Source organism: Acartia tonsa, chromosome 4 (assembly GCF_053477335.1).
Source record: "Acartia tonsa isolate MP-2025a chromosome 4, ASM5347733v1, whole genome shotgun sequence".
Lineage (NCBI taxonomy): Eukaryota > Metazoa > Arthropoda > Copepoda > Calanoida > Acartiidae > Acartia > Acartia tonsa.
Genome location: NC_137263.1, coordinates 35,402,969 through 35,430,533, shown reverse-complemented (window position 1 = coordinate 35,430,533; position 27,565 = coordinate 35,402,969). Strand labels below are relative to the sequence as shown.

General features: G+C 31.3%; 1 protein-coding gene across 2 annotated transcripts in view; it reads left to right on the top strand.

Moving 5' to 3' along the window:
• LOC145316974 (uncharacterized) overlaps positions 1-27,565 on the top strand; it is a 69,869-nt gene that overhangs the window by 9,569 nt on the left and 32,735 nt on the right. For both annotated transcript variants that reach the window (XM_080157829.1, XM_080157828.1), the window contains exon 3: positions 2,175-2,331. In XM_080157829.1, the coding sequence (XP_080013955.1) occupies positions 2,175-2,331 (157 nt within the window). The remainder of the gene's footprint in view (positions 1-2,174; positions 2,332-27,565) is intronic.

Here is a 27,565-nt window from a genome sequence, read left to right as displayed (position 1 = left end):
ATATTCTATTTTATGATAGACAAATGGCGACTTTCCTTAGCTGTAAAGATTTTGTGATGAGTTAAAGTTTGAGGAGCGGGGACTATTTGCAGCATCTCTGAAAAGTACATGCTGATAAGTGACGCCAATTAAGAAAATTTAACTAAAAATAGGACAGACACACAGACAGACAACAAGCTACTATAGAAAATAGGATTTGATATCCTGTCTTGTGAATGATAATAATAATAATAGGACAGACACACAGACATACAACAAGCTACTATAGAAAATAGAATATGATATCCTGTCTTGTGAATGATAATAATAATAATAGGTGTGTTCAGAATATCTTTTCTCGTATTCATTCGAATCCGGTGGATAGGAACCGGTTCTCATCCATACGAAAAAACTATGTCTAGCATCGTATTATATCCAGTTTTCTACGAATATAGAAATGTACAATCATAAGATTAAAACTAGTTTTTTTTAGCCGGTGCCTTCGGCACCACAGGGCTAAAAAAACTAGTTTTAATCTTATAATTGTACATTCTATATCCGCGGAAAGCCGTTTATAATACGATACGAGAAATAACTATTCATTCCCCCCCCCCCTCCTCTTCATAAGAGGTTCTCTGTCAATACGTCAATCAGTTAGGACGTTGAAAATATTTTCCTTCTCTTGAAATTAAAATCTAAGATTTTAAACATCGTATACTATATTGTATTTACAATATACAGAGATACAATTAAAAGATAATTATCTTAAAATATATCATTGTCCAGTTTCGCTTGTCATCTCTTATGAAGGTCTGGTTTCTGTTTTTCCTTAATTCATATGGTAATAAATGGTCAAAAACTATGCCTGTAAGAAAAAAAAGTAGAAAAATTCGTTAGGCTGAAAGTTCTTGGATGAAAAAGTAATTTCAGAATATTTTTAAGAAAATGGAACAATTTTCATTCTTTTCAGCTATTTGTGCTACATCCTCTCTTTAAACCCAACCACTCCCCCAAATATTGCGTAAAAATGCGTACAGATGAATTATTTGTTGAAATTTTTCCTTTGTAATTTATCAATAATTCCTCCCTTCCATCTTTATATTATTGGAATCAATCAAAGGAATAAAATTCAGGGGAATAGGAAACATCAAAAATTATTTTTTCTTATAAAAGACAAGTTATAGTTATTGACATTTTTAGTAGCGAAGCTACTCTATAATTCGAAATGTCCGTCCGTCTGTCCGTCCGTCTGAGACAAAGTGGGGGAAACGTGATTTTCTCGGCTCCTATGAAAGATAGACAGCTGAAATTTTTAGTGAAGATTCTTATAACATATGCCTATCTAATCTCTACATTTTTTGTCCATCTGTCTTTTGTTTTTTAAAATTTCATGATTTTTTAAGGTTTCCTGATTTTCCTATTTTATCAAGATTAATGTTTATTGTATGACACTGCTTGTTTAATTGATGAATTAAAATCTTACACATTGACTAAATGTGTGTGAAGATCCCCTCCAGTATAGAACCCCACGGGTATAGGGCTGGACAGAAAACTTTCAAATTAAATAGGGGTGGGGGGGATCATTTCGGTAGTCAAATTTTTTTTGAGTAAGAGCTAATTTTTCTTCCGTAAAACTACGATTAACATTACCTTTATGTATGCATAAGGATTCATAATTCAATTGAATTGCAGAGAGAATTAATTCCATGACTTACGTGAATAGCAAAGGTAAATTTAAGTTTTAAAGATAAAGACGGAGGGGATTATTTGAGAGATCTTGTAATCCAGGTATTCAGGACATTTTTAACTTTCTGCAGGGATCTTAAGGGAAAAGACAATGCACTATAAATCAATATACAGTATACACCCATTATTAAAATTACCTCCCTGGCTTTCTTGAATGTTTAAAAGCGTCCTTTAATTGCAATATCTTTATAATAGATCCTTACTGAGACGAATTGTTATAACTTTAATTGTACGACCCTTTCCTGTATATGCTATCAGTGCATAATGAATTGTAATTGTTTATGGGCAAAGACATTTCCTCTAACTAAGTATTAATATATAAAAAAAGCTGTTTTAACACGTTTTTTATTATGTCAATGATAAATTAACATTTTTAAAATCACAAAAAATAGGTACAATAAACATCTGAAAAAATTTGAATACAACATTAACAAACAACTATTTTTCAGAGCGGCGGCCTCGGACATGAGCTGCTGGAGTGTGTCTTCAACCATCTGGACGTCGTAGAGACAGACTACTTCGGCCTACAGTACACGGACGAGATGGGGATCAGCAGGTGGATTGATCCTGGCAAATCCATCAAGAAACAGACAGAAAAACAAAAAGGTAGGCAATTTTTGCTTGAGTGTGTGCGAAGCGCCAGAAATTTAACTTTTAAACACTTTTTTAAAGACTTGATAAAACTTAAAAGGCATAAACTATTGAAACTTTATGCTAATACTAGTGGCTTCGCCCCTAGCCTCTAGGGGCTTCGCCCCAAGAGGTATAATTACATCTTCTATTACTTACCCAGCAGAACGGATCACAAATTTTCGCACCTACCCAGCAGGAAAACATTTTGCGATTAAATTCGCAAAATTCGTAAAATTCGTAAATTTCGTAAAATTCGTAAATTTCGTAAAATTCATAAAATTCGTAAAATTTGTATAAAAAAAAAAAAATGGGGGGGGGATTTTTTGTTTTGGGGGGGTTGGGGGTGTCCCACCCCCCAAGAAAATAGCTTAAAACCACCGCAGGACCAATAGGTATATACCCTGAAGAGTAGAATCCGATCGGTTCAGTGGTTACTGAGATCTTAAGCTTCAGACGGACAGACAGACGGACAGACATCGTTCTACTTTGTATTATAGATAATTAGTCCAAATTAAGAAGGGTAGCCAAACATTAAGAAAATCATTTAAAAAACAAAATTCATTTATAAATTGTGAGCTGTACATCATACACATATACACAGACTCATACACACACACACACACACACACACACACACACACACACACATACACATACACACTCACAGCTCGTTCAATTTTTGTTATCAGATTTGATTTGACACAAGTGTGCATAGGATTTGCCAAGATTTAAAATAGGTATACAAAAATTTACCAATATCCCATTTCTTTATGGGGGTAGACTTATTTTTGCACCCCCCTTTTAATCTACATAATAAAAACTCGGCCCCATGTCAGATAATTTGATTATGAAATAATAATCCAATCGATTTTAGACTACATCTATATTTGTCAAGATATGGTAATAGGACGGCGTCGCATCGTATTATAAACGGCTTTTCGCGGATATAGAATATACAATTATGAGATTAAAACTAGTTTTTTTGGCCCGAGGTGCCGAAGGCACCGGCTCAAAAAACTGGTTTTAATCTTATGATTGTACGTATGGATGAGAACCGGTTCCTATCCACCGGATTCGAATGAATACGAGAAAAGTTTTTAATTAAACATTTACGAGATCTAATTTAACATAAAGACAATTAGACATCCTACTACTTTAGTATATAGATAGATACACAATTGAACCTTTTCTAAGCTCCACTACCATGGATGTATTTATGCAAGTTGAATATACATAGGTGACCAAAGGTAAGGCCATTGTAGCGATAAATCTTATTTTTTGCATTTAAACCATACATAACATTAAAGGATAAGGACTAGTTTTCTTACAAAATAATAAAAAAAATATACAAATATCCTTTATTAAGCAGCTGTGCATTTTATGGTCGATTGTTCATTAAGTTCTTGGAAAATGCTAAGTTGATTTATCCATTAGTTTTTAGGGGAGGTTTTGTTGGTCCTTGGTAGGTTTCAATTTACGACGAGAAAGTACCCCTCTAAAGAGTTGCCCCCTGAAAAATATTACCCCCTTCCCCATATTTCTTTTAAAATTTAAGATTAAATTCCTTTGGGTGTCAACCTCCCCCCCGGCTCTTTTATGATCTTCTGCTGTTATGTCAGATGCATGATCTATAATGTAGTGTATGAAATAGGCAAAACCGAAAAAAAAGAACCTAAATTATAGGAATCATAAAATTTGTCTTCATTATATCTGGATTCGAATTAATGTCTTTTTTTTAATTTGTCGGCGTTGCTACTTATGAACTTAACTTTTTTTGTTTTCAAAATACATATTCGCAACCCTGCATTGCATAATATGTAGTCTAACTTTCTAAGCCTACCATTCTAAGAATGTTTCACGGATTTAAGGGGATATTGCATTGAAAGAAGAAAAAAACGATGAGCCTATTTTTTCATAATTTTTTATTTGTTAGGGTCATAAACAAAATTAGTTTTGTTGGAAAAACTTTAGATGGAGGAGTTTAGGTTTATCTTTGTGGGTATTATTGACCACCTCATAGATAGACTGCTTGGGCCATTACTAAGATTCCATGAAACTAAATGACCAATCCTCTCGTTTAAGAGATATTAATGGCATTTATCAAGTTAAAAACACACAAGATGAAAATCAACATATTTGCTACAAAAATGATTATTTTAGACCAGGAAAAAAATTCTTTTTATTTATAAATCCCTTTAACCTACATTTTTATGTTAATATTAATTAATTTTAAATTACTAGTTAGAAACGAAGCTACTCTATGATTCCAAATGTCCGTAATTCAGTTAGAAACGGTATGAGGGATACTGTATTTATTGGCTTCAATTTGTAATAAAAGGTCAATTTATTTTAAAGATTTCTTTGACCAAAAGCCACCTACTGTTTATGTCTGTTGTTCTATGACGATTTAAGGATATATATTTTTTATTATTTCTGTGATTCGTTTCTTATGGATCTGTTTACATTAAAATCATAGAAGGTTTTGTGCTGTTAAATTAATTTAAAATGCATTTGTAAAAGAAACTAAATATAAAGTAGATTTCAGCTTTTGCATTTTGATTTGCTAACTTATTTATGCGAGGTTTATGCAGCTACGACTAAGCCGCCAATGTAATGCAGTTCGACTGCTTAGAATAAGTGAGTGATCAGATAGAAGAACGGGGTATATAAGATATGAAATTTAATTTTGCTTGCAGGCTGCTGCCGAGCCCTAACAATAAGAGTATAGGAAAAAAACATTATGAGAAACATTTTTTGTTTGCTTGCTAACTATTTGTAATTATACCGAACTAATTTGGTCTTCATTCAAGCCAACAAAAGGTACTTGCAATAAACCGTAAATTAGCAAAAGAATCATATTGTCAAAAGTTTTTTAACCGCGAATCTATGTTTTCTCCAAAGCCTTAGTTTTAAATATACCCCATGTTTTATTTTGCTCTTTTCAGAATATTATTTTGGTAGACTTGAATGTTTCCCCGTAATTTGTATCTGTAATACCTTTTTGCTAAGATTCCATTTTATACCTCACTACACAGTAGTTCAGACAAAATTACAATATTCTTGCTATTTGAATAGTACAAAAAGACATTGTAGTATGTTCATAATATCAGAAACAACATAGTATCGTTTTTGTCTATGTTGAAAAAGTTATTTATCGCATCGTATTATAGGCAATTTTACGCGAATATTACAATAATAAATGGTAATAATCTTATAATTTTCCATTAAAAAAAATCGTAGAAAATTGTCTGTAATACAAGTTAATTTTTCTTTCGAATTTCTTCATTGCTAACCCATAATTATCATATTTATACAATAAATAAATTAAAAGTTTACTAATCCAAGTAAACCAACTCGTTAAATATACTTCATGCAATTATCCATGTTAGGGATTATTTACATTTAAATAATATTTTTCACAGTTTTAAATGCACGCTTATATATGATTGTGAAGGTCATTATTATAATTTTAATACCATTGTCAAAATATCAATCAAACTATTATTTCTAGATTTATTTCAATGTTTAGAATCACAATAGGTTTTCTGTTAGCCTGGGTTATTAATGTAATTAAATAAATAGCTGTAAAAAGTTTTTTAGAAACAGTAGAAGTCATTATTTGATTCTTGATTTCTCATTAGTAAATTTTAATAGGGTCTCTAGCCTGGCCTAAAATAAAATCGTTCAAAAAAGATTTTGACTTAAAGGTCATCTACAAAAATATTTATGATTTAAAACTTATGCTTTTCAAGAGTCTAATTTTCATACAGTGGCGTGCAAAGTCTTTTATGCAAATTGTTACACCACCCTCCTGAATGCTCCTGTTTACATACGATGTTTCATGTGTATTATCATTTCCCCATAATTGCAAAAAAATTTATTTAATCAGAATTAGCAATTATTCGCAATCATCTTTGCAGGGACCTGTTCTCAATATGAAATTATTAAACTTGTCATTCATATAAAGCATCAATTTTTTTATTTGTAAGTACATAGGCCCAGGAATAAGGAAAATAATATCGTCGCCACTCTTAAAGAATACCTAAAATGCATATACACTCACACCTAAGATTCTAAGTTATCCAAACTTAAACATGCTCTTTCAAAAGACCTACTATTACAAGAATATAACAACACAGAAATAGGCAAGCTTGGACTCAGAACATTGTTGTGATTTCGTTGTATAATATAACTATAAAACAGGTATAAAGGTTTATTCTTGTTCTATTGTTCTTCGGTTTCTTCAAAACAATGGATCTATTATTACTTGGATCTTACACCAGATTATCATGTACTCTAATAAAGTGAACTTTGTAGCTGGCTAAAATAATGCTACCACCCATCCACTCCCTTTATACTATCCATCTGGATGAAAGAATAATAAATCTTGTCCATGTTAGCAAACTATATTGACGACAATTTTCCCCCTGTCATAATATCCACGTATAAAACAATTCTTTACTCAATGTTATTAATACAGGTTGTAAAATTAAGCATATACATTAGCTTTACTGAAGTGTCCTAGGTGGTTGGAGGGGTTTTCTCTAAATTTTCCAGGTGCAATTTCTCTTAAGGGGGGCGTGTATACCCTCCCTTAATATAGTTATTAACCTTCCCTGAGCTTATAAGAATCTTCACTGTAAACTTTATTAGTCCAGCGGTTAGATAGTTATTAAGCTACAGACACACAGACAGACATCCTGTTACTTTATGAAAGGATTTATGTTTATCAGTGTTACATTTTGGCTATAATTAAATTATAATTAAAACCTTTCCTTGCCATCAAGAAAGGAATTAATCATATGAATTTTATTTCTGTATCCACGGACAACTGTATAAAAACCAATACGAGAATAGTTATTCATCGTATCAAAGACATCTTTCCACTTATATTAAAATTAAAAATTTTAAGATTAAAATCAGTCTTGTAAGGCATATGCTAACAAAATTGGTATTAATATTATGATTTTTATTTTAATATTCGTAGAAAAATTGTCTATTTATGCTATACATGATTTTCTAGTATGGCCGAGATCCAGTTCTAATCCAGCAGATATTAATCGGCTTCGGAGCCAAACTGGAAATATATCTAACAACCTTGTATTGACAACTCGCATAAATATTGATGGAAAGTTCTCGCAAAATTTAAAAGATTAAATTTTAGCATCTGAAAATCATGTTTTGGATAAATATATTTAGTAGGAATAAATTAACAGATTTAAGTTTTTTCTAAAATTATATTTTTAGATATTCTTCTTGGCTATTTATATAAAATTAAATTTGTAGTTTTATAAAAATACTAGAATGAAGAATTTAAATGTTTCTGCATATTTGCCTTTTAACCCTTTAATGAATACTAGAGATTAACTAATCTAACCCTTTTAATAAGATTTATATCATTTTAGGTTTGTTTTCAATTTAGATAAAAATAAATTATTATTATCTTATCTAAATTAATGTTTAAGTTATATAGGATTATGAATGTTTTTTGATAACCTCTATGTTTTTTTTAAATGTTGGGTTAGGTAAATCTGACTAACTAAAGCCCATTAGGTTTTAGACACAACTGAAACCTGTATGGTTAGGATTCATTGAAAGTGCTCTGTTAAAAAGTTTATGAATAAAAAAACTTTTCAACAATCAAATATAGTTTTAGGGGATAAAGAAATATATTTCTCAAATCTTTAGTTTTTTTGTTTACAATATACTTTAAAAAGGGATTGTTTGCCTATTTGAATAAGAATCTTCATATGGTATTTCAAGTTTAACTATTGTAAGCGAAACTTTTCTCTAATTACAAATGTCCGTCTGTCTTAATGTCCATCAAAACTTCTGTTTAGAATAGATAGCAAAGATTTCCGTGCATGAACTTTAACTTTGTTAGTTTGTATATTTTACTTTTCTGATATTTTCATATACTTTGATATCCTTATGTAAAAGTAACAAGATCATTGTCTGCCTGTACCGAAGAATCTCGCTAACCACTGAACCCTATATGGTTCTCCTTTACAATGTAGCGTCTCACAGGTCCTGGGAACGTTTATTACTATTTAGGGGAGGGTACCACCGCACTCCTATGAAGAAGTCACAAAGAAATCATGTTTTACGAAATTAGCGCCCCTTGCGGCCTTGAATTTTTTTTATTGTAAACAGCTGATCTTAACATAAATTGAAAACAAATATTTTGCATGCCCCTAGAGGACTCCAAGAGCTCAGCTGCATTTGCAAATAAGAGGTTTATAAATTATTTTCTATCCTCTTTTATTCCTGAAAACATTTGTTCCCCTTTCCCTGGCAAAATAATTCGCCTTTGGCCAAAAAATGACCCAAGCACAACAACATCATGAAAACAAAAAAGTAAGGTATGCATGACATTTTCAGACGGGTTCTCAAGTCAGTTTGGAACTTCTGTATCACATCATTCTAATAGGGAAGACAACGCTTTTTGTATACTGTAATATTTTAATATAATGCTGTTTTAGAAATCACTTTCTTGTTTCCAGCCATTGTCATAACTTTCCATGTGAACTAAACCATATTGTCCAAATAATTTTTTAATATTTTTTCATTTAAACCTTTCTCTCCTTGTTCTTGTGTTCTGTTGTCTTTTCGTTCAACATTTTCAGAAATATAGAAGTAAGAAAAAATAGTCTCTTTAGGTATTTAGATTATGAAGAAAACAATATAGTAGCCTGAAAGATTTATACATATGTGTACATCAAAATAGATTTCCGTCATGACCGTTTTTACTAAATGCTTGCAGTCGACAAAAAATTTCATTAGAAATATATGTCGACATAAGAACAAAGCTACGAGATTTTACATTGAAAATTTTTGAACAATTTAATGATCTTTTAATTCCTGATTTTCTTTGGTGATATTTGATACAAAATTGTTGAGGAAAAAATTATTTTGAATAAAGGGAGCAATTATCTTGAGAATTACAGACCTTTGTTTTAATAGAAAAGAATTTGTTGTTTTTTCGCGCATTTTAGGTTCTATATTTCTTAGTGTCAGTTATTATAAGAATGTCATAAGAATGTATATATGATTACTCGGGTGGATCTTACACCAGATTTTCATGTTCTTCTAATAAAGTGTAACATTAACGAGCTGACCAATAGATGAGTTCTACGCTAGCAAGCAAAATTGACGATAATTATTCCGTTGTCATAAATAGTGTTTTAAAAAAACAATCTCTTCACTGTTTTCAATATAAACTACAGCTTAGGTCAAAAAATAATAGGTAGTAGACGAGTCCAGCTTGGAAGTGCCTTTAGATTGTAAGGACTGATCGAGAGAGTATCCAATTCATGCTGAAGCAATCTTAAGAAAAGAATATTGAACTTTGAATCTACTCACCTCTCCTGAGTACTACAGCTCGAGACCTAGTCCTTGTGGAGAATTTTAATTTTACACATTTTTTTATTTGAATTTTCTTTTTATTCGATGTTTTAAGAAACCAATGAAATTTTAATATAAATAGAAAAAGTAGTAGTCACGCTATAGTTTTTTAAGTAGTAGTACTTTTCTAATATAATTTTATTCTGACTAAGGGAGTGGATCCAGAGGTAGCGCAGTCATAGAAATAATTGAGACGCAGCTGTGTAAATTAAACATTACCTGACGCACTTTTAAAAAAAAAAAAAGGGCCCAAAAGCAGCCTGGCAGCTGAAAATCTTACTTATGTCTTTTGATAAAGACAAAATTTAAATTAGATATTAACTGATCTAGTTTCATTTATGGACGTACGGATGAATAAATGGTTAACATGCGTATGTTTTACAGTTTTATAAATTAGTTGAAAGGTTTCATCAAAATTTGTCAACTTCTATTACGAAGATATTGTATGATAAAAACACCAATAAGTTTACGAAATTGACATCATTTTGTTAAAATTCTTTGATTTTAATTGTTTGCTTTAAATAATGACTTTATGTTTATAATCCCTTTGATTTTAAAAGGGCTACATTCCCGCCCTTTTAATTTTCCAACTTTTTATACTTTGCTAGTTTTTCTTTACTTTATAATTCTTTTGAAATATTGTATCATTTTTAAAGTACACTGAGATTAAATGAACAATAAATACTTGACAAAATTCATATTTAAAATATCTGTATTCGATTGACCTTTTTTTGTTGGGGGAGGGAGGTGGGTTCTGCTTGTTTTATGGGGAATCGCCAATGCATGTTTCGTACGTTGTACGTAAGAAAATTCTTCAACTAGAACCAATTTCGTGAATTCTAACACAAGAACGATTTGATATAGTTCTAGCGCAGTTGGCGATATTTTACAATATATTACAAGAATGCGCAACCATAAAGACAATTTTGTGTATGTGTTTGCGTTTTTTTTTAAGTTAGCAAGCTTTTTAATTCACCCTTCTTTTAAAATAAAACGTTTATACATTAAAGCATGATACGACTATTTGGCCAACCTTTTTTTTATATATCTGTGTTTATTTTGCTTGATAAAAAAGAGGTTAATGCCTACTAAATATATGTTAATCATATCCCCAATTAACAGTTAGTATTTTGCAATCTGTTAATACTTCATTTTTTATTAAACTAGCCCTGTTTCTTAGGTTTAAACACTTACAATTAAAAATTAATTTATATGAATATTTGGTTTTAGGTAAGTTATTAAACAGAAAAACTGTAAAGATCAAAATAATGATGACAAACAAATTACCCTTTTGCTAGTTTAAACCAAAAATAACGGTTTAATATAAGTACTGAAGTTTGAGGTACTAGAATATTTACAGTCCAATGTTCCTCTCTTCATACCTTTTTTTTTCTTTTTTTTTGTGGGAACACCATGTAAATTCGCGTAGTTTGTGCACGCAATGTTTATGCAAATCTGTCAAGTGTGCATACGTTTTAACAGTTTAATCAGGCATTTTTTTAATATGATGTTTTGATATTGATCCAGGATTTATAAAGGGAGTTAAAAGCAGGTTATGAGATGACAATGTATAATAAAATAATCTACAAATCATATTCCCCTATTATTACCAACTAACTAATACAGAATTTTACTCAAAAGAAAGCCTATAAACAATTAAGATAATTTGAATAAAGTTGGGGGTTGGGTAGTAAAATCAAAACCTTTGAATCCAAGACTACCACAATACTCCCCTAGAAACTAATGTAAAACCTGTTTCATTAAAATATTGTTGAACTTGAAAACCTCGGATTTGCAAGAACTCTTTTTTATTTGCTCGACTTGTTGCAAAATTTTGGTGGAAAATCATTTCTGCAGAAAATCTTATTTTTTACATTATGTAGTCATAAGTAAGAATTACACAAAGCCGACACTAAGTCAGCTGTGATCACTTTAAGTTAATGTCAATGATTAAATTTTTATAACGGCATGTCAATATTATATCAGCCAAGACTACTTTTTTAATGCCATATTGTCAACATAAATATAATATCAATGTTTAATATGTCAAATCTGACCACTTTTCTTTGATGCCATTTTGTTGACACAAACTATATAAATTTCATTTCGACAGGGCACTTTGAGTACAAAGCATTAATTATTCACTAAATTGTTGCGGCAAAGATAAAACACCAAACTTTAAACATTCCTCAAAATTTTAGCATGTTTGTTTACATATTTGTAAATTAGACATCTTCTTAATTACAACATTTTTTATACATTATTTCATTTAAATGTTGTTGGTGCCAAGTCAGGCGTGTGTCATATCAAGTTTAAATGAAGATATAGTCATGAAACTAAGCTATTTGCCTGTATTTCCTTTAAAAAATCCTGCATTTGATGAGTTACGTTTATATTTAGTGGGTGGCCAAATTTATAAAAAAAAAAGGATTAAGAAAATCTTGTATGAAAAATATTCTAAACCTTTCTAGTTAAACCTAGAAGTATTGTGCTGTTTATGGTTTTTATCGACTACGTGGTATTTAGTACAAGTGGTAATGACCAGGAAGGGATGGAACATTGGGCTGTTTATTACACTAGTCCCCTAAGTTTTAGAATACTGTTTTCTTATTCGTTGGCTTGTCAACTTTGAGGACTTTTATTGAATTTTGATTCTTCAGTTCACTAAGTTGAGTGTCCAAACGCTAGAACCACTAACTGTAATGTGCAGAAGGGGTAAGTATTGTATCATAATTGGGGATGTACATCAATTTATAGGCCATTGTCTTATCTCTTTAGATCCCTGGGTAATAACTGACATGCTTTTATAAAACTAATTTTATAAGAAATTACGTAGTCATATTGCCCAACTATATCTAAGATCTACTCTTACTATGATATAGTCTTATGTTGATATAATACCAGCCAGATAGTTTAACAGGTCTGTTTGCAAACATGCACTATAAAGATGAGGAAATGAAATGCAAAGTTTTTACAAATATAACAAAATTTAAACAAACTATGCGATAAAGCGGATAATTCCGGACAATATATAGTATGAAATAAATTTGCATGCTATTAAATCAACAAAAAGACTTTAGACAAAGTGTCGAAAATATGTCAGTCAATATGCTCAGCAATTTATATTTAATGTCATATGGTCTATGTAAGTCTTACAGTCAGATGCAGCTGAGACTGAGAAAAAAAGCTGTTTTTTTTATTAGAGGGACAAAGTGTCTCAAAAGATCAGCCATGGAGCGTCATAAAAATGAGGGATTATCCATCTCTTTTTTAGGGTTTTTCTTTCTTACTTCTCCTCTCATATCCCTCATTTTTATGACGTCACAAGGCTGATTTTTGAAACACTTTGTCCCTCTAAAGTTGTCGGAGCCAAAATTTATAATGTAGTCCGAATTTACCTATCTCCATTTAAATAAGAATATTGCACATTTCTTTATATATGCAATTACTTCAAATATTTATGTTTACATTTTAACAAAATAGGAACTTAGCTATAAGAGTAAAGATTTGTAATTAAAGTTTTAGTTATTAAATTCAACTTTAGTTTATCTTTGTAGTAATGCTGGCAGGGGCGTCCAAGCTTTTTATTTTAGGGGGGGTAAAATTTTTTAAGGGGGGGGTAATTCGATTTTGGGGGGGGTAAAATCGCCGCAAATTTTTTTTACCCCCCCCCAAAATTTTTACCCCGGGGGTAAAATTTGCTTGGGGGGGGGGGGGTAATTACCCCCCCTGAAATCTGTTGGCAGGGATAAAATTTGTTTAACCCCCCCAAAATTTACCCCCGGGGTAAAATTTTTGGGGGGGGTAATTTAAATTTTATCAAAAATTTAGTATTAAAAATGCGCGCGAAGCGCGCAAAAATTTTTTTTCTTAGAGATTTTCTATTTTGGGGGGGGTATTTACCCCCCCAAAATTGTTTGGGGGGGGGTAAATACCCCCTCCTAAATGGTTGGGGGTGCCTACGGCACCCCCAGGGTAGGGGTAAATTTTAAATGGGGGGGGTAAAATGAAAAAATTTTTGGGGGTGCCTACGGCACCTCCTCCAAATTCGTTTGGGGGGGGTAATCGCCCCATTACCCCCCCCCTTGGACGCCTATGAATGCTGGGGTTCTTAAATTTACAGAATGGCTTCCAAATCAATTGATATAGGCCACTCAGGGCTAACAAAATTGGTTTCAATCTCATAATATTTCATTTTAATATCCGCGGAAAGCTGTCTTTAATTAAATGCGATAAATAGACAACCAAACCTTTATTGACTTTTTTTTCTGGACTTTAAATTAATGTTAAAAAGCTGCCTGTTAGAAAGTTAGAAACACACACCACCTCATGTAAGATTTTTTTGTTAATTTCTCTTAAGGATATTTGACCTAGTCTCCAAAATAGCCTAAAACCTGTACACATTAAAGGGACATAAGAAGCATATTTAAATTTGGGAAACAATTGGAATTTTCAAACAAACATCCAACTACTTTTCTTATTAGGAAATATATGTCTCATGCTAAATGATAAATAGATAGGCATTTCTCAAAGTATTGCTATCTTATATCCATCTAACCTCTACGATACGATATAATCCAACAGAGTCCCAAGGGTGTTTTAGCAAACCGACAAACGAAAATCTATAAGAAACGGAAAAAGGTTTTAGGTAGACATCTTATTTCTGTACTATCATACTTTCTATTAACATAAAATATAAGGAAGTAAGTTTTTTTGTCTGGATCGAAATATCTTGTAAATTGCTGAGAGAAGCTTTCCAGGAAAGCTTTATTAAAGTCTAGAGGTTGTTTTAGGCTATTTGCCTGACCTCCCAAACTCTACATTAGAGACTAGGGGCGACAAAACTAGTACATAGTAAAATCATGGTTAAAATTCACATATTTGAATCTCTATTTCCTCTAATTTTACAAGCTGCAAATGGCAGAATTTTACCCAGTGCAACAAGAATTGAAAAAATATTGATTTCATTATGATTGTCCTATCCTTTTGCCCATGTAAGGTATTTTTTAGCAACCATCAATCATTTAATCTAAAAATGCGCGGGTTTTATTGAACATCGTCCCCATGTAATAAACTTTCAATGGTTTTATAAAGTTTATTTCAATGTAGAATCAAAGCAAAGTTACAGTCTGTCTGAGGCTAAAAGGCTAGAGTGATATTAATGTTTTAAATATCCATAGGAACAGACTTTAGTTTATGATGAAAAATTATACAAGATATGAACACTCTTAGCGTTTTATGGGGTGGCAATACAAAACAACAAATACAAAACGAACTTTCAATTACATCAAAAAGATGGGTATAGTCTTGGGGAATGGTAAATAAATTAGTCTTCCCTTCATAATATGTTTTGGAAAGTAGCAAATATTGGGAGAAAGAAATCTTTGTAGATTAATTATTCTCCTCTTCCTTCCTTGGTATACCTATGGGTTATATATAGGTATACCTTATGATGGTATATTTATGTTAAGACACGCCACGCCTACTTGAGGACATTAATAAAATCAAATGTATATCCAAATCAAATGTCTCCAAAACCTGATTCTTTTACATTTGTATTTGGTTTATGCAAAATATAAAGGGATTCAATTTTCAGAAAAGCTTAAAATTCAGCATAGGCAAATTTTTAAGTTCCTAAGCTTTTTAAGATTAATTTTAATGTAGAAGGTAAAAATATAAAGTAAAGAATACAGGGAAGGAAACACATTTTTTTTCTAAATCAGGACAAAAATCCTTCACTAAAAAGATCAAACCTATCCTTTTTATGAAATATATTATACCCTATTAAACTTGATAGCTAATTTGTTAAAGCAAAATTTTTAGGAACTTTAATTTTTATTCTCTTTTGCTGTTTTTGCTAAGTTAATGTTTTGAACACGTTCGTCTGTTGGTCTATTATATCTGGTACAAGGATATGTGGCGCACGCGCGTTTTAAACACCGACAGGGAGTGGAATAGGTAGTAGCAAAATTGAATAGTTGAAGAGAACAAGGATATGCAAAAAAAACCTGTTCAGTAAAATACATTTCAAAATTAGTTGTATTTTTTACTTTCCCGTTCTACATTATAAGAATAAGAAAAATTACAAATTGAAATTGAAGGACGTGGAATAAGTTGGCTTCTTAGCCCAACGATAACCCACCAACATAAGCATAAACCCTTTAATTTAGATAACTTAATATCATTTCACTTTGTAGCTCTGATTCTAAAGAATTTTATAAACATTACTCCCAACCTGACTAAAACACCTTTAATATGAGGTTTTGTAAAATATTCTTATGTTCTATTCTTGGGAGAAGCCATCTATGCACCGTGTGACAGGACACATATTTCATCTGTAAGCAGAGTGCATGCTGTATTGGCCCTTAAAAAGATCCCAAAATTGGCCCATTATTAATATTTAATGTGGTTGTCGCGGTAAGTCAACATATAGTTGCGCCATCACTTATGTGTGTTGTTGTTGTTTTTGGCGTTTTTTTCCCTAAGGTGGATTTTTTGGCAGCGCAGACGCTCTACAATAACTCTGTTCGTATATTTTAGTTTGACTTTAGTAGTTACTTGCTCTATAATTATATATCAAGAGTTAGGGAGGGCCTAGAAAAATAATAGTCTAAAATCGGCATCAGACCTAAATCTAGAAATTAAATAACCTTAAGCCATTACCTAAAATGGAGAACCAAATCAGCTCAGTAACTTTTGGAATCTTAAGCTTCCGACAAAAAAATTTACTACTTTTAAATAGGATAGAATATATTACTGAAGAAATTCAAGAATTTAAAGAAAAGGTCAAAAAAAAATATTCTAGAAGGTTGTAAAAATATTCCTGAAGCATCTTCCATTAAACATTAAACTACATATTTGAAACGATATAAAAAAATGGGGAAATCTATGGAGAATATCAACCTTGTTTTAAACCCTTCCTGATTACCTTTCCCATTTTTTTCTGTTAAACCATATACTGTTGTTTGCCGAGATAAAGGGATTTATAAATGTTAGAATGTGGGAAATGACTTGGTCATAATTCAGACGTTTTGTTTATCATGTATTATAGTGCTAAGACTTTTGAAAAAGGGCGTGTAAAGGTGTTAAATTACTTGTGTTTAAGCTCCATTTTTTGAATAAGTAAATAGAAACTATTAAATTCCTATTCACCTGTCCCTTTATCCCTGCTATGAAGTTTTTGGCATGGTTATCCAATTATGCTTTAAGCAGATTGACGGATCTTCGCGGCTTGCTTAGACAATATGGGTGCTCATTTAAAGTAACCACAGAAATTAACATAACTTTAAATGTTATGTCTCAGCAAAATGTTGTTGGAAAACCTATACAAAAAATTATTTAATGGCAAGTACTGTCAATAAATTACTGAATATGACAATTTTAATAAATTTCTTACTTTAGAGTCCCAATTTATTTTTGTTTTGACAATCAGACTGGCAGCTGTTTCACAGATAGTCATGCTACGAGAGTAGCTGCGCTTCTGAAACTGTATACTATGAAAATCACGGCTCATTGTTTTTTTTAGCCAAATCGTATGCACATTTTTGATAGGAAGGAACCAAAAGGAGCTTCCGGGAGACAGAAATGGATAAAAAGTATAATTTGCAAACTAATCATATCATTAATTGACACAAATTTACCTTTAACCAAAAGTGGACCACATAACATATTTTTACTAATTTATAATTTGATGCTTGTTTTAGGTTTGGTTAAGTAATGTTTTTGGTGAGGAAAAGTTAAATTATAAAACGTGGAGAGGGGGAGAGATTCTCATCCTTTGTGCTCTTGGAGTATTAAACCTATTAAAAATTTCAAAAATAAGGGAGGTAAAATAAGAAAAAAATATGATTAAACACAATATCACATGCCTCTCATCTAACCAATTACTTGTAAAGGTACTTGCCTCCAACCAGTAGTTTGTTACATTTGTCATATTTTAATCCCAAGCTTCACTAGTATTGTTTAGAATCGTTCCTGTTTTAGCTTTGATTGTCTTTTTTCATGACAACAAATTTGGGTTATTTTGGTTTTTCAACATTTGACAACATCACGGTTTTAAAGCTTTTATGGCCTTTTAATTTAACCAACAGATAGCAAGGTCATCTCTAATCAAAGTTATACAGCTCATCATTATTAACAACATTTTCAACTTCTATTTTAGGGGTTAAATATATTCTCTTATCTTTATAAATTTTTTGTAGTAAAAAAACTATTTTTAATGGTCTTTGGATCATTAAGATTTCAAAAACAGTTACACTTAATAAATTTCAATTGAATTGAAAAAGATATGTCTGATTGCTGTTAGGCCCATTGCTCTAGAAAATAGCCAAAGACCAGAAATAAATAAAAAATAGAAGCTTTGTGGAAAAGTATTTGCCTTTATGCCAACAATTTTTTTACCTTGTTGTAGATAAGCTACTTATTAACATGATGTCTTTATAACAGGGACGTCCAAATGGGGGTAAAGAGTTGATTACCCCCCCCCCCTTCAAATGAATTTGTGGGCACCCCCAAAATTCTTAATTTTTTACATTTACCCCCCTGAAAATAAAAAAGCTTAGACATTCTTGCCTATATGATATAAAGTTACCACCCCCTCCCACCAATTAAAAAAGCTTTGACATTCTTGCTTATATTTTCAGTGTGATATTTGAAAAGTTATAAAAAGTTCTAGATATGAAATGCATTTTTGCCTATATTAAATGGAATGGTATTGTGATAAAAAAAGTCGAAAATTTGTCAAAACCGAAGCTTCAGTATAAGGCAAATCAAAGTTAAAAGTTGTGTTGTAATAATTCAAATGATGCATATAGTATATTTTTCAAAACAAAGGTAAATGGACGTTAATCGATGCTATGTACATTTTTTGTATTTTCGTTGCTTACCCTTAATAAAAGTAGCAGGATGTCTGTAAGTATTGGTGATACGAAGAATATTGTTAACCGCTGAACCAATATGGTTCTCTTTTACTGTGAAGATCCTTATAGTACCTGGAAGGTTTATAACTGTTAAAGGGGAGGGTACCACTCAAACATTGGTATACAAAACCAACCAAATATTAAGCTGCGATTCGGTGCACATTTTTTTTGTAGACTTTTGTCCTTCTCAGTCCTGCTGTGAATAACATGAAATTTAAGAAAATATTTTTTGAAAAGAAACATTACTATCCCTTTCTCTCTGTATTCATACACATATGGGTATGTTGTTTCCTTGCTATTGTATTTGTACTCAATGATTATCTTATTATGCTGCAAACAATCAAAAAAAGTTGGACATTTTAAGCGTATCCTGTCTATATTTAGTAATTATCCATAAGTACGCTTGTTCTTTTTATCTGTTTTGTTTAATCAATTTTGACAATACTCTAGGGGGAGGTGAACTTGGACCTTTGATTTTACCCAAAGTTTAAGAAATACGATATCTCAGTCGCTTGGTTAAAAAATTTGGGATTTATATTAAATAAATTTAATCTATAGAAAAGGTAACTTTGTTTATTGTAATTGGGAGTGTACCCTGTAGTACAGTACATCGCCTATTATCGTATCCCTCAAGATTCCAATTAGAATATGTAACTTACATTTGTAAAATCTGGGAAGCAGATAAATACATTTAACCGGGGGGATTTTAAACCATTGGGAGGGGAAAAAAGGCGAGATGTTGCCATCCAGATTTGAAATTTAAGGTGGGTGTTGACACCCCCTACTGCACGCCATTGCTTTAAATGCTAAATTAATCTTCCTCCGAATTAATTGAGAGCGAAATTTTGCCTTTGACAGCTTTTAATGTAAGGGGAAATTATATTAGAAGAAAGGAGAAGAGGTAATTTTCCTCTCCATCCATGAATATTTGTAGACCACAGAGGTCAAACCAGAATTTAATGAGTAGTTTATGTATATTACATTCATATAATATATGTATATGTGTGTAATTTAAGAAGGAAAAGTAAAATTTTAACAATATGAAAAATCAACCTCCTTTAAAAAGAACAAGGATGACAACATCCATAAAAGCGAAGCACTGAAACGGTAGGACAAACGGACATTAACAATTGTATTTTGTCAGAACTGAATAATCATAATATAAATGTATAAGAGTCAAAGCAAAATTGTAATTGAATTTGTTGAAAAATTGCTTTTTTTAGGATAATGTTTATGGACATACTTACATTTTTAGGACTTGATTATAGAGTTGCTTCGCTTATTACATTATACTTTGTTGTCCCAGGAATCAATATACCAAAAATCAGATCAATCGGATGATTAGATCACATAAAAATTTGTTGTTAAAAAAGTAAAAAAATCAACATGTTTAAAATGGACGTACGGACATTTTGGTGATGATTATAGAGTTGCTACGCTTTCTAAATCGTACCTAACTATTAAATAAATCACCATACAAAATTTGAAATCGATAGGACAATTCTAACATGCCTAAATTAACGAAAAAAGCTATCTGTTACGGACGGACGTACGGACGGACCGACCCTAATTATAGAAAAGCTTCGCTTTTAAAAACTAACCTGTAAGCGTTGAATATGTTTTTCCATATTCATAAAGATAAAAGAAAATTAGATAGTACAAGCTGTCATTCAAATGAGATAACGTTTATCCATTATTAAGCATAAATAAAATCTATAAAAAAGTAAGAGAAAACTGTTTTTACCCTATTATATAAAGTAGTCAGCTTTTTTTGGCTAACCGCTGAATTTATATGGTTCTTCATTAAAGTAAAGCTGCTTGAAGCTCTAGCGATGGTTTTTAACTAGTTTTGGGGAGTGTATCATTACCCTCCCAAGAGAAATTGCCCCTAGAAAAAAATTGCCCCCCTTCTTTTCTCCTAAATAACTAAAATTGTAAGTGAATGGTCGACTTCCCCCTTATTACATTTTCTCAAATGTCATTAGAGGCCTCTATGGGTATGGCTGCTAGTTTATTGATAAAGTATAATTGTTAAAGAAAATGTCATGATGGCCTCTCATAAAACGGCAAGAAATACTGTATGCATTTTCATTTGTACTTTAATAGTTAGTGCCAGTAAATTATATTTTAAGTAATAAAATTTGATGATTGATAAATATGCCCGAAACTCGCGATGGAATTTATATTATGATAAACAAAGGTAGCAACATTCTAAAGAGGTAGCTTACAAAAAAAAATATTTGTAGTACACTCGCAAACAATTATGTAAATTTTTTAGGTAAGTTTACAAAGGAGACGTTGTTTTCTTGATTATAGAGTAGCTGGTGAAAGAAAAACGATACCCACTATCTACTTCTTTAACCCCATCCCCTCCCTTTTTACTGGATGAACGAACTGGCCAATATTTGTTAGCAACCTAAATTGACGTCAATTATATCCACGTATATTCTACTTCATTACTTCAATCTAAAAATAAAATCTTGTATAGAAGAGCTAACGATAAAACAAAATTATAGAAATTCTTCGCAATCAATAACTATTAGTATTTATTTACTATTAAATGTGCTTGAAATAGTAATTTAGTAAATTTTTGCATAAAATCAACATTATTTCAAACATTATTTAGTGTCAAAGGTTTCATAATGGGAAGAGGGAATTGTATTTATAAAAACAAAAATGACAACATCCATTAAAGCAAATCAAACAGTCCCTCAATGACGTCATAAAAATAAGGGATGAGGAGAGGAGGAGTGGGAAAGAAAACCCCTAAAAAAGAGATGGATATTCTCTCGTTTTTATGACAGGACATGCGGATTTTTTAGGGAATTTCTTCGTCTTCCAATCGAACATCAATATTGTGCTTATTTTTAATCCGATATTATTAAATTGCAAAACTGCTTGGATTTGAAATGTTTATTGTGACTATACTTTCATATTCTAATTATGAATTTAGATATGCTTCGTTTATAATAGCTTGCCATATCGTCTTTATTTTTCCAAGATTCATCATTTCAAAACTAATGTTCATAAAATTTTTATACCCAAATTTAAAAATTCAGCAAATCTAAAAGAAATTTATGTGTCCTGCTCATTTGTTTGTGTGTTTGTCTATATACTAGTTGTGTGTGTGTGCGTGTGTGTGTTCTAACCACAGACGACTCTTATGTATAAAATTATAAATGATTTAGTGCAGTGACATAGACAAATATTTAGAAAAAAATAGTGAATTTATTGTTATAATTTCTATTTTTTTTATTAGATATTAACTAGTTAGTTGAAATTTTAACATTTTTCTAAAATATAAACTAGTTTCTTTTTTTATGTATAACAAATTTTATATTTTTTTCTGAGAAAAGATTTAAAATTCATTTCAACTGTTAAAACTATTTACATTTCAAAGCAAAACAAAATTGCATTTGTGTATGGAACCGATCTGATCACCTTCTTGACAAGCAGAGTGGAAGAATGCTGGGGGCGCAGCAACTATTAGTTGGTCTGTGCTTAATCTTATGTATATTGTATAACCTAGGGCTAATTTTCTTAGTGTACTTCAGGGTTGTGGGGGTAGGCATCAAAGCTTTAAAAAATTATTGTTTTTTATCGATTTCATTTAATTTAATAACTTTCATTGTGTTTTATTGTAACTTCAACCAAGCATATTTTATAAGATTTATTTGTTTTTTTATTCCATTAAAAGTCTATTTTAGGTCTATAGACACTTAAAATCGTTTCTAAAGTGTAAAGCCCCTTAAGATTAAAGCCCCTAAATACTAGGTGTAGGCCACCAGTTGAAGTATAAAACAATATATTTAAAATTAGAAGGGATATGCTATCTTTCTTAATTTTTCCTTGTTGAAAAATGTTTTTTGGTTTATTTGCTTGTTCCTTTAATGCCTGAATTAACCAAAAATGCGGCATCTATCTTTCTCCTTTACGGCGGGGTTTAACGTTATTAAATACCTATAAATCACAATAAAATTGAACCCTCATAGACTGATATTGTACTGTTAATTCATTGAACCAGATGGTTTGTAAAACCTAATTTTATCCTTGAAGGACAAATAGATACGCGCCTGATATTATGCATATGTCTTTTTACAAATCTTTAAAAAATCTGGGTTCTTTTTAGGACAATTAAAATCAATGCACTTCATTTATTTTAGGTTGATTAAAATTCTTTCCTGTTAATTTTCTGACAATTAGTCTAAAATTAGATTATATTTGGATGGACACATATGAATATTGTCTGAAAAGGAGAAACAAATATCAGATATTAAATTAAATCCTTGATTCATGTTGCATAAAAAAAGGAAAAAAAATTTAAAACTTTTTGATGCGGTTTGTAATGAATTTTTTGTCATTTTTTAATACTATTAAAAAATAATATCAAATTTTACCTAGAATATGTTTATCCGAAATAGCTTGATTTAGATCAGTAACAAAGATTCAATATGTTTTGGAAATGTGACCGAAACATTCAAAAATATCTGTTTTTTAAAAATACATAATCGAATATATAAGACTAGCGGCTTCGCCCCTAGCCTCTGGGGGCTTTGCCACAAGAGGTTTGATCAACCTACTTTTGTGTTATTTAGATTTAAAAAGAAAAAAATTTTGGAGGGGAGAGAGGAATTTTTTATGGGGGGGGTATTTTTCATTATTTTGAGGGGTTGGGGTGTCCCCTATCCCAAGAAAATAGCTTAAAACCACCACAGGACCAGTAGGTACATTCCCTGAAGAGTAGAACCCAATCGGTTCTGTGGTTGCTGAGATCTTAAGCTTTAGACAGACGGACAGACAGACAGACATCGTACTATCAGGGATAAGGGATGGGAAACTTAGGAAAATATTATTTCAGGCCTATTTCAAGCCTAGGCCTAATAAACCAGTTTTGGGATGACGCAGTGGTTCGTCCTAAACGCTAATAAAAAAGCCGTGTGTGTGTAGATAAAGTATAGAATCAAATTCAGGTAGCTAGCTTAAAGTAAAAAACATAACTTTTTATAAACCTATATATTAATGGCTTTTGTTAAAATGAAGTTTTTTCTCGCCGCCAATTGGTGATTTGTTGATACAAAACAAGCCCAAATCACAGAACACTATTGGTTTAGAGCGGTAGCCAATATGAGCCGTCCGCCAGTAAGGTCATTAAATTAGGCAAATGGTAAAAGTTGCATGATCCCTTTCAAAACCAGGCCGAGACCTAATTTATGGCAAGGTTTCCTATCCCTTATCCCTGCGTACTATAGATATTGGCTATATTTATAATGGTTCCAAAAGTTTTATCAAAACGTTGGAATCTATCATCAAAACTTGATTGTTTTGTACAAACTGGAGGTGGCTAAACTTTTCAAAAAAAGTTTCAATCCAAAGAAGAGATTATTTTTGTTTATTAACATAGGGAATATTCACTAATCTATTGTCTTATCCCCAACGATCCCTAATAATATTTTCAATGACTAATTATGATTCGAGTTTGACGAAGATTCGGTCCCGTTACCTTTACATTCAATATCTTCATTTAGAAAATTAATGTGGTTTTCATAATTTTTTAAATTTTGTCCAATTTCATATCACTGTGATTTTGATTTAAGATTGACATAATCAAAGATACAAATTTTTAGATGATTTCTAGATAAAATACAGATCTACATAATACATTTGTTTATAATAAATTTTATAAAATAGAGACACAATTTCTGTAATAGAAGCTATTAATTTTCTGATTGAGGTTCATCTTAAAAGCTCATTTTTTTAGCTATAACTAATTAAGCCATTGAGATGGGGGGGGGGGGGTGGGCTTTCCATAATGGAATAATTAATTTCTAATAAAAGCCAGGATCTCAGGGGATTACAAAATCAAAATCATCCCCTTTTTAGATTAAAATTATGCTTAGTAAATGAATTTTTAAATCATCCCGTTTGTATCAACCGATCATTATTTAATGAAAGTCTTTCAACTTTTAAAGTCAACGAATAAGAGAACGTGTTCTAAAACTTTTGGTGCCAGTAAGATTTGTTCCTCTCTGGTCAAAAGTACTCTAGTTTTAAAGTCTTTTAGTATAAGATAAGATTCAATATAGATTGACTACCGCGCCTAAAGTCAGAATCATTATAAGAATCACACAAAAAAAGAACCAGATTTTGTTAAGTGAATTACACTGTTATATCACACTATATAACAACCGTAGCAACCGTTTTATGTCAGGGTCAAGCAAGAATATATTTTTTACTATAAACATATCGATGTTATTCCAGGGGCGTAGCATGTTAGACCTTTGATCCTTAGATTATCTGTAACAGCAGTCATAAATAAAAAAAATCTTGACGTTTTAAGGTTATATTATAGGTTTTTATTGTAAAAGTTTTTTTTCTAATCCCTTTTTAAAAATAATCTCTAGGTTCTTTTTTCTCACCAGCAGGCACGTGTACAGAGATTTACCAGGGGTGTAAGAGATTTTAGTTGTTGTAACACACAGGGATGAAGGGAAACCCTTTTATACCCCCTTAGGGTATCCCTTAGGTCCACTAACACACACTTATGGTTAATAAGTAAGATTTTGCATAAAAAATCTAAAAATATTTTCCGGTAGGGCTTCGAACCCGATTAATATATCCGTTAAATTAAAACCGGTTCTCATCCAAACTGAAAAATCATGTAAAGCATCGTATCCCAGACAATTTTCCACTAATATTAAAAAATAATTATATCCCGGGAAAGTTGTATATAATAAAATGCGATATATTACAATCATTTTCTTACTGTTAATTGATTACTTTATCATAAACAATGACTTATAAGCTAAGATTTAATGTCATTTTGTTCTTTTTAGATGAAGTAATTTTTAGCTGATTGGTTAAGAAACAAAACAACCTAAATGTTGGGACATAATAAAATGATTACGGGGCGTAGCCGCTAGTATCCGGTAGATTCGGTTATCAAATATACTGAAAAATCATGTATTGTATCAAATTACAGATAACACTTTACGAATATTAAAATTAAATCATAAATTTGATACTAGTTTTGTTATCCCGGGCCCTCGGACCCTCTAAAATAACTGATTTTAATCTGATTTTTATAACCGCAGAAAGCTGTCTATAATATGATGAGATAAATAACTAATCCTTGTAGCAATGAATAAACCCACCAGTGACGAATTATATTTTTTTCTTCCTGATTAAATGAAAGAATGAAAATAATGATTTGTAATTAAATTTGTTAATTGAACTGACATATCAACATATGGCTTTACAATAACTTCGCATGTGAAATTTAACAATTTCCTAGGGAAAAAAAGTTATAAACCAACCCCGCACCCCCCTTAAATAAAAAAATTGGAGTTCATACAACTCAGAAGTTTGTAAAGCAGATATTAGATAGAGGTACAGAGAACCAGTAGATCAAGAATGTACACAAGTTTAAAAAGAAATAACTACAAAGATACAAAACCAATCAAATATTGCTTCTAAAAGTGGTATTTATATTTTATTTTAAAAAACCCTTTGGTTTTATATTATACGAAATACATATTAAGAATCTGAATTGTCCTATTATTATAACAGGGGGGTTTTTAGGATATCATTTTGAGTAGAAAGAAAATTTCTACAAAATTCTCAATGATAATTTTTTGTGTCTTAGATTGTGTGTGCGTGTGTGTGTGTGTTTGAGGAATGTGTGTGAGGTTTTTTGTGTGTGAATTTGTCAATTTGGCATTGTGACACTTTTTAGTAATATCACTTTTGTCATAGTTTCAGTTTTTATGAAATAGCGCAGCTTCTCCTCAATATATTATCACAAACTATTGTTTGGGATTCAGAATTAATTTTTGCGTGTCTAAAAGGACAGAGTTGCAAACGACAGACATCAAATTTCCCGATTGCACAACCTTTGTCTGAATGTCCTTAGTTTAAGCAACAAATTAATGTTTCTGTTTTTTGCCAATGCATTTCTCCCTACTATTAATATTTCCGTCGTATGTCTGATATACCAGTAGTTTGTATCTCTTAAATTGGACAAGGTTTCCATCGATTATAAAACTTTAAAGCTTCGCTTTCCAAATGATTGATTGTCCTAGTTTTTCGCTGTATTGTAGTATTTACTTCCTTCCATACATCTTTTTTTATTTCAATAAGTTCTTACAAAATCTTATATTATTAAGCTGCTATGTCAGTTACGTGATGTTAATAGTTATAATAGGTGAACTAAATAATCTTCCTACAAACAAATACTCATTTGCATGGCTTATTTTATATTAACATAGCTGTTTATTGTAATATAGCCTTCATCAAAGATACGCCAGAAAATAACGTGCCGACATCAAGTCAACAATGACCATTTTAGTACCATCATAATCGACGTAATCCGACAATATGCTTCTAAGCTCGACAGGGGCGTACACAGTAAGAACTTCAAGACAAAGGTTTCAAAAGGAATGGTTGTCTGATGGTGGATACTTTACCTTTATGCCCTGAGCCTATGGAAAGGAGTTTAAGGATACTTTGTTATTTACATTACTAGCGGTTTCGCCCCTAGTCTCTAGGGACTTTGCCCCAAGAGGTAATTAGAGAGAAGAAAACAAATTAACTCTGGAGATGCCCCCACATATTTTAAATAATTGTTAATAGTTATTTCTCGTATCGTATTATAAACGGCTTTCCGCGGCACCACGGGGCTAAAAAACTAGTTTTAATCTTATAATTGTACATTTCTATATTCGTAGAAAACTGGATATAATACGATGCTAGACATAGTTTTTTCGTATGGATGAGAACCGGTTCCTATCCACCGGATTCGAATGAATACGAGAAAAAAAATTAAGTACCTGATGAGAAGCCCCCACTCCACCAATAATTTTAAATAATTTAAAAAAATTGAGGGGGGA